Raw genomic sequence first — 13,180 nt, 5'->3', positions numbered from 1 at the left:
CACAAAAATTAGGATACAGTATGAATGCAATTTGGTCTGAATTAAGTAGATGTCATGAAGCCTTGAATTTCTTTGATTACTAATTATATTATATGTTTTTTGCTCAAACTTGTCTATTTGGTATACAATCAATTCAATCTATCACTTATTGACAAATGCATTCTTTTGATAAAACATGTATAAAAGTAAATTTCCACCATTTCCAGGATCCAACAAAAAGATGCATTTTCAAAGTTAATTAAACTTGCACATGCACAAGTGCTTGATAAGATACAAAAGTATTCCTGGGTCATTATCAACTGCAACTTCTTCGGTCAAGTTAGTGCCTTCATTGATGATGAGGCCCTGGTTCTATAAAAGGTTTTGAAAATTCTTATCTGCCCCCCCAAACAGTGACCAAATCTAAAAAATTCAGCAGGGATAAATGTTAAGTTTTGCCCTTAGATGGTCCACCTACCTCAAAACAAGCAAAAACACAAATAAAAAAACCTCTCAGCTTCACAAGCATAAGATGGGGAGAGAATGGCAAGACAGTAATTACTTTGAAAAAAGATCTGCAGGTTTTAGTAGGAAGTTAGCTAAAACAGTAGATAGAGTGCTGGGCCTGGAGTTAGAAATGTCTGAGTTCAAATCCACCCCAAGACACTTCCTCATTGTGTGACCCTGGGCAAGTCAATTAATCCTATTTGCCTCAGTTTCCTCCTCTATAAAATGAGCTGGAGAAGGAAATGGCAAACCACTTCACTTCAATATCCAAATGGCTTCACTTCAATATCCAAATGGAGTCCCAAAGAATTAGACATGACTGAAACAGCTGAACAAAAAGAAGAAACTCAAAATGAGTCAGTGGTACCCAAAAATCTAATGTGGTCTTGGACTGAATATAGCTTTCAAGAAAAGGGAGATTATAGTGCTACTACTGTATTCTACCACCATCAGACTTCATTTGGAGTCCTGTATTCAATTGTGTCACTGCTGAAGGAAGACAACATTAAGCCAGAGTGTATCCAGAGGAGGCAACCAATATGGTGAAGGGTCTTGAGTCTATGTCATATAAGGATTGACTGAAGAATCTAAGAATGGTTAGCCAGGGGAAGAAAAGACATGGGGGACACTTTCAAGTACTAACAGGGCTGTGAAAGGACTAGCCTTGTTCTATTTGACTCCAGAAAGGCCTGCAAAAGCAGGAGCAGTGGGTAGAAATTTCAGAGAAGCAGATTTAGGCTTGTTTTCCCAAAAAGCTTCCTAGCTGTCCAAAAGTGGGATGGACTGTCTAGAGGTATTAAGTTCTTCCTTTTTGGAGGTCTTCAAGCTGAATCATTTGTCAGGTATATTATGGGGGAGATGCCTTATGTATATGAATTGGACTAGAAGCTGCTATGGTCCCTTCCAATTCTCAAATTAAGTTTCTCTACGATCCCCAAATATGAATTAAAAAAAACCCAAAGTAGAATTGGCTTTTGAATAGAACCCAAGAACCTCTTGATTCTTTTCTTGCTCTATATTTTCTACCATGGGCTCACTTATTTCCATACAGAGTATGCCCAAACCCAAAGCTACATAGCTAGTTCTAAATTCTTCTCTGAACTCCAATTTTGAATCTCTAATTGCTTGGTTCTTTTTAAAACCCTTACTTTCTGTTTTAGTAACAACTCTTAAGGCAGAAAAGTGGTAAGGGCTAAGCAACTGGGATTAAGTGACTTATCTAGGATCACATAGCTAGGAAGTATCTAAGGCAAGATTTGAATCCAGGCCAGATTTGAATCCAGGTCCTCCCAACTCCAGGCCTGGTGCTCTACCCACTTTGCCACCTAGCTGCCTCTCCAACTGGCTGTTAAACATTTCTCTACCTAGGTGCCTCATTACCATTTCAAACTCAACATGTTCAAAACAGAATTATCTTCTACCCTAAGTACATCCTGCCTCCAAACTTCTGTTTCTAATTCTAGTCACTTACCTTCTAAACCTTGGAATCATCCTAGGCTCTTTCTTTTACACCAACTTTACAATTTGGTTTTATCCTACTTTTTCAGATTTATTTTGCATTTACTGTCCATTATACACTTTAATTTCTAAACAAATGGAACTACTGGGCACTTCCTCAATTGGATACTTATTTTTTGCCCCCATGCACTTGCATAGTCTGTCCTCCATGTCTTTACTAGCTGTGTGACCATGGGCACCTCTATACTTGTTCATTTCACAGGGGCATTCTGAGGATTAGCAAAATTATAGATATAGGTGCAGAATTATAAGTACCAAATGTGATTATTGTAAACATGGTGAAAAAAAATAGCTACTTTAATGATTATCAATCTCATCAAAAACTTACAAATTTTTGTAGTAAGACCCAGAAATCTCTCATGTCTCCAAATAATATAAATGGACATCACCAATATTGGTAACACTTACCAGTTATACCCTCTGCTAGAAGATCTGTCATTTTGCAGCATGATGCCAAAAGCTTAGTGGTAAAATCATCTAAAAGCATTATCTAAAATAAAAATAAATTAAAAATTAAATAAGTCACAACTACTAAAAGTAATAAGGACCAAATATTTTCCATTAATTTTATCAATAAAATTCATTTAAAATTAAAAGCAAGTCTTCTATGAAATATAATGGAAAATTCCAATGCTGGTCTGAATATTTAGTAATTTAATTTGTATTGCCCTGAAAACTAACTTTCTCCATATGTTTGATAATACAGCCTCTGTGAAATCCAATATATTTATATTTTTCCTCTTCTCTGATCCAAGATGTTTTAAAAACAGTATAGTTTTTATTTCCTTGCATATTCTACCTGCAAAACAATCGCAGTATTTTGCATATAAGTACTTAATAAACACTTTTTCATTCATTCCGGCATACATTTTAACTTATGCTTGGCATCAAATTACATTAAAAATATCAATTGTCAGTTCCAGGCACAATATTGAAACAAAACATGCAATTTCTACCTTCCACTCTCCTTCCTTCTTACAGTCATCAAGTACTGTTGTTTTTATTTCTGCAAAAAAAAGACATGCACATAAATAAATAAATATATTATTGCAATAGTTAAAATAACAAATCATTTAAAAAGTGGCTCTCAAAATATGGGAAATTACTAGTCCTAATTTTACAATAACTTTTATAGATTCATTTTAACCTTGGTTAAATTTTACTTTTAAAGTTATAATCTGTTACTAAAGCATTAAAACCAAAAGTATGTAACTCAGACTATTATTGTGAATTTTTCTGGAAAATACTTCTGAAACTATCATCTCATGCTTTTGTTCAATTCTACTTAAATCTTAAGGTAAAAGTATTTGCTTTAGACAACATAGAGTGAAAACTAATTTCAGAGTCTAAACTATTGTAAAGTACATTTCTAGCTATTCCACAGAAAAAGGCATCATGGAATTTTCAACTGACATTAGCATTTAAAATACATACATTGGTTAAAACCTGCAGAAATATGCATCGGCCATGGGGGTGGTGGTTAGGGGGGGTGGGGTGAAGGGGAAAGTAAGAGCATGAATTATGTAACCATGTCAACTTTTCTAAAAAATAAATATTAATAAATGTTTTAAAAAATAAAATACATACATTGCAACATTAAGATTATGAAAAGGCCACTGGGAAGAGACTAGACTAGGAGACTTACATTTTAATTACTTTGTAAAGGTCAGTGAGACATTTGAGACAGTTTTTCTATTTGTATAATACTAATATCTATCTATTCCCTAAGATTTTTGCGAGGCTCAAATAAGATACTATATATGCAAACACTTAACAGTGTTTTGTTGTGTCTTAGTATCTCTATGGTTTTTTTTCACTTCACGCAAATCTAGATTATGGTTAACACATGGGTTCAAAAAATTACGATGACCAGGTTACCAATGATAATTATGTACTTGAGTCTGATTTCAAGGCCCTGGAGAGAAGCCAAGTAAATTTGAAAAAACGTGCTGAGGTATAATCTAAACAAATACTGAAGACACACCTCTGTTAATTAGTTACAGGACTGGGTGGGTATGCATTTGAGCAAATGATCAATGCTTTAATGATGGCAAAGACGGAAGAGTCTAGAGCAGTAAGTACACAGTAAGATATAGTTATGGGAAATGAAACTCAACTTTATTAATTTTTCAAGAACTGCCTAAATCCATGACAATTACTATGTTTGTGTGATTATAGGTAACCTCAAAATAGACAAGAGAACCCATAAGACATATCTTTGAATGGAAAAATACACATAGGAAAACAAAGAGGAAGGAAGGGAAGGAGTGGGAGTGAAGAGATAGCTGGCCATAAGATCCCTAAAAAGGGGCTGGAGGAAATGTTTGAAGTCAGTTGCCAAAAGGAAGGATTTATTTCCCTTATCTTACACCATAGCAGGAACCTGTAGTACAAGACTCATCTTGCTCATGGCAGTTGTTGGAAAAGCTGTTGCAACTGTTTCTGCTGCTGCTATGGAGACAGTAAGATTTAAACTATTTATGATAATAAGTAGGCAAGTAAAGGCCACACCTAGGTTCTATGAAGGTTAGATTTAGGAGACAAGTACAGGCTATGTTCAGATCAATATGTCCCATATCTCTTACTGTTTGACAACATGAGATTGGGCATAGAACTGAAATGAAAATGGCTGTAGACAGGACACGTGGGTGGATGAACTGGCAATTATGGGTGGGTTGTAGTCTGTGTTCCTGTCAGCATGATAGCATAGATCCACTTGAGTACATTACACAATCATATCCATCTGGCCTGACTGGCTATACAGGCAACTATAAGTACAGCAATATATATTGTCCTGTGTTAAAAGGAAACTTGGGAATTCTTGGACTTGTGTACTGCTTCCACTGCTATTTTTTTTTTTACTACTTATGGCATACTATATAATGTCATACACAGTCTAATAGTTCTAGAGCATTTTTTAAATCCTATTGATCAGATCAGCATATCTCTAGACAAATGGGGCTCTTTCCAGGCATTGTGAAAAATATTTTTCCCAGTCAAGAGCCCCACTATTTCTTATGCTACAGTTTCAAAACTAAATCCCATCCTTTAACATTATCTACTCAGCTAGCTTTTACTTCCTATATCTTCCTTTTCCTTTTAAAGACTCAACCTTCAATTGGAAGAAGCAATGAAAACACTATTTATGTCTCTATTTTCTTCATTCTAGCTTGGTAAACTGAATTGTTCTTCCATGAAATTTATTGAACTATCACTATGAATTATCTTGCTAAAAACAAGTAAATTCCATACGTAACAATAGCAAATTTTGATGAATTAAAGTTTTTCAGATATAATCTTCAAAAGAAACATCTAGTTCAGGGGTCGGCAACATATGGCTCTCAAGTCATATCTGGCTCCACCTCCTGACCTGCCAGTCCAGGCAGAGCCCCAAGATGTGCCCCAGGGGTGCCTTCAGCCCCCTCCCCATATTCCAGCACCTTCCGCCTCCATCCTTCTCCTTCCGCAAGTGTTTATGGTTCTCGCGGCCAAAAAGGTTGCCAACCCCTGATCTAGTTGAATGAGTAGTCTAGCCCACAGAGAGTACTCTGTGTGCCATCCTTGGCACCCATCACCATCACTGCTCTAAGGCCAAAGAGAAATACCTGTTTGCCATTTAAGACCCTTTATAACCTAACTCCAACCCACCATTCCAGTCTTATACAATACACTGTATTCTTCTACCATTTAGCCAAATGGTCTTTTTGCTCTTCCTTATACAGAACCTTTCAACTATTCTCACTATGCCTTTGCACAAGTTGTTCTCCATCCAGTCTACTTTACAGAGTTAGGGATGTTCTATGGTGGGATGGCTTTCTCAGTACTCCTCTCCACCCTCAATTGAGGACTCGTCATACTTCACTTAAAAAAAAAAAAAAAAAAAAAAGGTCATTTTCTGAGAGCTACCCTTTCTCTCTTTCTCTTCATCTCACCTCATTCAGACGTCCTTTTCCACCATCTTCTCCTTCACTTCAGTCTTTGATGAAATGGACCTTTTCCTTGCCAATGTCAAAAAGCACTTCTGATCCCACGCCATCCTATCTTCTCGAGTAGATTTCCCTCTATTATCCCCATTTTCTTACTTCAATTTCTTCCTATCTAATGGCCCCTTCTCTATTGACTATACATATACCCCCATGTCTCCTTTATTCTTAAAAAAAACAAAAAAAGTCACCTTCATTTGATTCTACTATTCGCTAATGACAGACAGTTCATATCTCTACTACCCTTCATGCCTAAAAACTCCTTGAGAAAGCTATTTATGCTAGATACTAGATACCATAATCTGGCTTCTGACATTAACATCCAACTACAACAGCCCTCTCCAAAGATACCAATGATTTCCTAACTTGAAATCCAATGGCTTTTTCTCAACTCTCATCTTTCTTGGCCTCTATGAAGCACTTGACACTGTTGATCACCTTGGGTTTTTATGGCACTGCTCTCTTCTCATTCTCTAACTATGTGTCTGACCACTCCCCTTTTGTCTTCTTTGAGAGTCCTTCATCCAAGTCACATCTACTAACCTTGGGCATCTGCCAACACCTTGTCCTGAATCCACTTTTCTTTTCACTGTACACTACCTCTTCTGGCAATTTCATTAATTTCCATGGTTTCAATTATCATTTTTACACAAATGATCTCCAGAACCAAATATCCAACCAGACTCTTTCCCGGGCTATGATTCCTAGATGCCACATATACAGCTCAAACTCAACACATCCAAAACTATCTTTTCCCAAAACCTTTCCTCTTATGAACTCCTAATGAATGCAAAGGGCTCCACCATCCTCAGTCACTTCAGCCTGCACCCTCAATAAATATAACTTGTATGTACTTAATTATTTACATGTAGTTTCTGCCATTAGAGTAGAAGGTCCTTAAGGACCTTCTATATCCAATCAATTGCCAAACCTTGTTGATTTTACCTCAAAAACAAATCTCACCTCCATCTCTCTCAGCTTACTTACAGGGATACCAACCTAATTCTGTCCCTAATCACTTTCACTGGATCATTACAATGGCCTCCTAAATGGGCAGGTGAGTTCCAGCTTTCCCCCTCTCCAATCCATCCTCTACAAAGTTGCCAAATTGATTTTCCTAAAATATCTTTGGTCATGTCTCTTACCCATTCAAAACATTTCAGCAGGTTCTCTACCTCCTCTAGGCTAGATGACAGTGTATAGAATGCTGAACTTGGCAAAAGCAGGAAAATTTGAGTTCAAATCCTACCTTAAACACTTACTAGTTATGTGATCCTGAGTAAAATCACTCAACTTCAATTTCCTCATTTGTGAAATGAAGATAATAGCATTTACCTCACAGGATATGCAAAATCAAATGAGAAACAACAGTGAAATGCTTTGCAAATCTCAAAGTACTATATAAACACCGTTTTTTTCCTAAGATTCAAAGATGGCATTTAAAGCCCAGTAAATCTGGCTCCAAACTAATTCTCCAGACATATCCTATTAATCCCTTCAGTGTTACACTTTACTTTTTGACCAATCAGGGTTACTGTTTCCTGACTCCACATTCCATCTCCATGTCTCTGTGGCTTTGTTCAGGTAGTCCTCCATGTCCAGGACCCTCTACCTCACCTTTTAGAATTCCTAGCTTCCTTCAAGGTTCAGTTGAGTGATCAGATGATACATGAATCTTTTCCCCACCCTCCAATTTTATTTACTTAGTTTTTTCAAGGTACACTGTACCATACTCTCGAAGAGAATGTTTGAAAACTACTTGAAGCCAGAAAGTTTTCCATTTTTTTTTCTGTCTTTACATTCCCAGTGTCTGGCACACAGGAAGTCCTTAACAAATCTTTGCAGAATACACTGTCCTACTATATCAGACCTCAAGTTCCTTTCAACTAGGTCAATTAACAATCCCTTCCTCCTGTTTAAAGGTGCTCCTTTTCTAAACTTATCAGGCTTAGATGTAGGGCAACAGTGTAATTTCACAGGTGACACCATAGCACTTCAACAAATGGGATGTCAGTATAGGCCTGTCCAGTCAGTCAACAAGCATTTATTCATTAAGTACTTGGTTGGTGCCTGTTGAAAAGCTAAGTGTGGGGGAGTGGCAGGAAGGGTACAAAAGGGGAAGGAGGAGTAGATGTGCAGAGGTAGCAGTCAACAGAAGTCATCACCAGTTCAGATTTAATGTCAGCAAGATTTAATCTCAGTGGAAACCAATTTAATAATCTCATTTTAGAAATATAAATGTGTCTGTATGTATATGTATACACACACGAATAATCGAGAGTTGTTTTTTGCCTTTTTAAAAAAAAAACCTTTACCTTCCATTTTAGAATCAATGCTGTGTATTGGTTCCAAGGCATTAGAGAGTTAAGGGCTGGGTAATGAGAGTTAAGAGACTTGCCCAGGGTCGCACCACTAGGAAATGGTTTGATGCCAAATTAATCAAGTTTTTGACAAGATTTTTCTGTTTACATATACACATGTACATATATATACATGTGTTTGCGTTTGTATGCAAATATATACAGATCCACACCTATTTGTTGCCTTGTTCATGTCAAACGTCTTTTCTGTTCCTCACACACCACTTTCTCTATGCCTCTAAGCATGTATATATATGCATATATATATGCATTCCTATGCACATACACATATTTATTAATTTATTTACTTGGTTTATGTGGACCAACGTGGTCTTCTGCTCCTCCACTGCACTCCGTCTCCTCGGTGCTTATATGGGTGTGTGTATTCATGTATATATGTTAAGTGTATATTTTCCTGTATATATGGTATGTATATATGCATACGCACACAATACATATACACAAGCGCACACACACGAACGCTGGCCTTCATCGAGGGGAGGTTGGAGTCCTCCAGATAAAAAGGGCGTTTATATAGAGGCACAAACCCAGGGAGCTCCCCCGCCCTCACGGCTGTCCCCACAGGGCTGGGCCGGGAGCCCGGACTTGCAGAACAGAGGCTGCAGGGAGCAGAGTGGATGGCCCATCAGAAGGGCGCGAGAGGGCGGGGCCCTGAGGGGCGGGGCGGGGCGAAGCGGGGAGGAAGACTCTTGGGAGAGTGGGGCCCCCAGCTTTGCCCTGGCCGCAGAGACGGAGGAGCTGCCCTAGGTGGACCAGAAAGGGATCCCCGGCGGTGGAGGGACCACGCTCCGAGAAGAGCTAGGACGAAGGGAAGATCCCGAAGCAACAAGTGCCCCCCCACCCCTGGCCCCGGGGCGCGGACCAGGAAGAGGTGCCGGCGGCCCCCGCGGCACTCACTCTGCCACACGACGCTCTTCAGTCCCCGCTCCTCCGCCGCCGGCGCCATCTTCCCTCACGAGTCGCAGCGGTTGCGGCCCCAGTCAAGCTCCGGTCCCGGGAAGGAGCGGAGAACCGATGGACTGACGGGATGACTGACGGGAAGGCCCCACCCCTCTGGTGGCGACACGAGAGAACGCTCCGCCTCCGTCCTATCTGGACCCGCCCCCTGACGTCAGCTTTGTGTCCGGAAGAGTTTTTTCCCCCTCTTGGGCTGAATCGGAGCCCTCTGGTGGAGCTCTATAATGGAGGGCGTTCGAGCGTCCCCTACTGGAAGGCGTTTCCCACCTGAAGCCTATTGCCTTTGGTGTTTTAAAAGCCTATACCTAATAGTGGTAGAAGACACATATATGGCTCTTTAAGGTTTGTGGAGTCATTTGCCTCATCCAATCCTCCCAGTAACCCTTCAAAGATATGTATCGCCCCCATTTTACAGATGAGGAAACTGAGGTTCAGAGTGGTTAAGTGATTTGTCAGGTATATATGGGATTTGAACCCATATTTTCAGGACTCTATGCTCCATCCCAATGCTCATGAGCCCATTACCTTGGAAAATACTCCTCTTAAGGGGTCAAGGGGGAGATGAATATCCAGGGAGGACAATAAAGGACAAGTAATTAGAGAGGCAGATGAACAACCGACCGTGTGGGGTCATGCTGCTCTGAAACAAGGGGAGAAAACAGCCTCTAGGTGGTCAGACTGTGCCCCATGTCCTTCCATCCTGGACTTCCTGACATCTTGCCTCAGGTTCTACCCTTTCTCAATTGGGAACAGCATCCTCCCTTCTCAGCCTCAGTTTCCTCATCTGTAGCATGAATATAACCATAACACCTATCCCATAGCATTATATGCTATAAAAGTGTTTTGTACTATATAAATTCTAGCTAGAAAAGCAAATAATCAGCAGAGGATAATTGAATGTTATTGCCTCTTACGAGATCCTAAGAACTAAAAGGGTCCTCAACAAGTATCTTGTCCAGCCCTGTCATTTTATAGGCCAAGGGAGGTTTAAATGACTTGTCCAAGGTCACACAGGAAATAAGCTTCACAGGTTGGATTTGAATCCAGGACTTCAGCTCTTTAAGCAGTTAGTTTAACAATTTCTAATGGGTCTTTGATGCAGAGGGGTTAGAACAAAAAAGCCACTTATTAAGGGTCTACTAAATGCCAGGCATATAAACAACAGGGATCTCAAGGTACTCATACCATTGAGGCAGGGAGACCACTTGCAAATGAAATATAAAAAGAATTTTAAAAAAAGAATTAAGAGTTCAGAAGAGGGAAGGCAATTGCTTTAAGATAATTTTTATTACACAAAGAAACATATCCACTGGGATATCATATATTGGCTTATTGGATCGATTCTTTTGACTTCGCTCTTGTGGATTTATGGTGAATTGATTCCAAGTTTTCCTCCTTGCCCTGTAAGCAGATCCTGCTGGCCCAAATTAAGACTCCTTAGGTCCTCCATTGAGGGTCAGTCTTGATTCAGGCAAAACAGCAAGACAAATAGCTATATGATTTGCTATGTTCCATGTTGGCTCATCAGTTTTGTACTATTCTCCCAGTTCAATCAAACTACAGGCTACCCTGATTTATAGAATCATAGATTCTAAGCTATTTACAAGGTAAAGGTTATCCAGTTTTACTCCTTAGCTTTATAGATGACAAAATGGAGACCCTGGGAAGTTAAATTTTCACAGTCACAAGAGAAAAATGATCGGCAGATTTTGAACCCAGATCTTCTAACCCCAGTCAGTGATCTTTTGACTATTTCAAATGTAATCTGATCATATTTCAGAGAGAAACATTCCCTAGGGATAGGTGTATGAGTGGGATGCGACTGATGTCAAGACAGGTTTAAGCAATAGAATTCCCCCCTCCCCCCCAATTTAATGGTTCTTGTAACACACTTTCAAGGAATAGCAGGTTGCATCTTGGCATAATGAATAGGGCTCTGAAGTTTAAATCCAACAGACTTGTATTCGATTCCTGAGTCTGATACTCACTATCTCTGTGACCTTGGGCAAGTCCCTCTTCTTTGAGCCTCACTTTCTCCATCTGTAAAAATAAGAGGACTAGACTAGATCACCTCTCAAGTGTCAAATGTGATCACATCTGTAAAGCCTTTAGCATAGTCCCTGGCATGTAGTAGACACTTAATGCTTGTTCCTTTCCCCTTTCTTCTTCCAGCTCCCAAAACCCTACGACCCAGTGACAACTAGCCTAGATCCTAGTTGTAGCTTTGTCCCTCTCTAGTTTTGTGTCTGTGGGGAAGTCATCTTTACTCACATAAACCCCATTTTCCTTAAAGTAGGTGTATCTCTGAACTCCTTGGTTCCTCCAGACAATTGTGCCACAAGTGAACAGAATAAGAGTCTGCCTCCATCCTTGCCCACTGCCATGCTCAGTGATTAAGTTTGACCTCCTTTGAGTTCTTTGGTTTCAGCCCTCTGGTTCTGTGCTGGGTATCAGGGCTCAGTTTTCTTGGCCATCTTTGGCTCATATCCAGTTTAACAGTCCTCACAGAAGCAAGAAAGGTGCTTTACTCCATATTGGAACCTTTATGGTCTTCCAATCTCCTCCTCTCTAGTCATCATTGTACAGGTTTATTCTTTTTCTTTGGAAAACTAACCTCATGTGTTGTGTGACCCTCTACTCCTTAGGACTTTAGAGACACCAAAAAATTACCTATATAAATGAAGAAAGAACACTGGAAAAGAGAAGATCCAGGATAGAAGCTAAAGGATACCAATAAGTTCGAGAGTGTGATCTGGAGAAAGATCTATCAAAGGAGACAGAGAAGAGTAGTCAGATGGGTAGGAGAAAAGCCAAAAGAGAATAGTATCCCCAAAAAACTAGAGAGAAGACAGTATCAAGGAGAAGAGAGTGATTAACAGATTAAACTCTGAGTCAAGGAGTCATGGAGAATGAAGATTGAGAAAGGCTATTGGATTTGCAACCAAAAGACCATTAGCAACTTTGGAGACAATTTCAATAGAATGATAAGATCAAAAACCAAACTGTAAGAGGTTAAGAAAAGGAAAGAAAGCAGAGGCACCTATTACATCATTTTCTGAGGAGTTTAGTTACAAAAGGCAGAAGAGATATAAGACCATAGTTAGCAGGGATAGAAGGATCAAATGGGGATTTTTCAGGGTAGAGGAGACATTGACACACTTGTAGGCAATAGGAAATGAGCCAGTAGACAAGGAGAGATTGAAAATGAGTGAAAGGATGGGGATGACAAAGGAGGCAATTTATTGAAAGAGACAGGATGGAATTGCATTGCTTGAATTTTGGTAATTGGTATTGTTCAAGTCTTGTCCAACTCTTTCATGACCTTACAAACCATAGTACTAGCCCATGTCATCTCTGGTTTTCTTAATAGTATGATTTGCCATTTCCTTTTCTAGTATATTAAGGCAAAAAAGAAGAAATGACTTGCCCAGGTTCACATAGCTAGTAAGTATCTGAAGCTGGATTTGAACCCAGATCTTCCTAACTCCAGACCTAGTGCTCTATCCACTGAGCAGGGTTGGTGGATCTATCTTTATATCCAAGGGCCCTTGCTAATTTTTTAATTGAACTGAATTGAATATCAAGGAAAGTAGGGCCCTGAAATTTAAACCCCAGCTCTTCACAATCTTCTTATCCTAGTATTCAACCACTCCATATTCTTCCCACCCCTTACATAAATCATGGTTTTCTCCCCAACTCTTGGCCTCTGAGACTACTCCAAAATGCCACCTCTACAACCTTTCATGGCCCCACAGCTCTACTGGACTGAGTTGTCATAATAATATATGTATATATACTAAATACATATATTCTCCACTTCTACTCTCCTTAACTCTTTACAGTCTGACTTGCATT

The 13,180-nt window shown here is 39.4% G+C and overlaps 1 protein-coding gene across 1 annotated transcript in view; it reads right to left on the bottom strand.

The window, feature by feature from the left end:
- STXBP3 (syntaxin binding protein 3) overlaps positions 1-9,441 on the bottom strand; it is a 73,161-nt gene extending 63,720 nt beyond the window's left edge. Inside the window, exons 1-3 of the mRNA XM_044672233.1 lie at positions 9,266-9,441; positions 2,961-3,010; positions 2,413-2,494 (exon numbers count right to left, since the gene is read on the bottom strand). Coding sequence (XP_044528168.1) covers positions 2,413-2,494; positions 2,961-3,010; positions 9,266-9,314 — 181 coding nt within the window. The 5' untranslated portion in view covers positions 9,315-9,441. The remainder of the gene's footprint in view (positions 1-2,412; positions 2,495-2,960; positions 3,011-9,265) is intronic.
- Positions 9,442-13,180: the final 3,739 nt, after the last annotated feature.

This window comes from Gracilinanus agilis, chromosome 4, assembly GCF_016433145.1.
Source record: "Gracilinanus agilis isolate LMUSP501 chromosome 4, AgileGrace, whole genome shotgun sequence".
Classification (NCBI taxonomy): Eukaryota; Metazoa; Chordata; class Mammalia; order Didelphimorphia; family Didelphidae; genus Gracilinanus; species Gracilinanus agilis.
The sequence above is the reverse complement of the archived record's forward strand: the minus strand, read 5'-3'. Positions and strand labels throughout refer to the sequence as shown.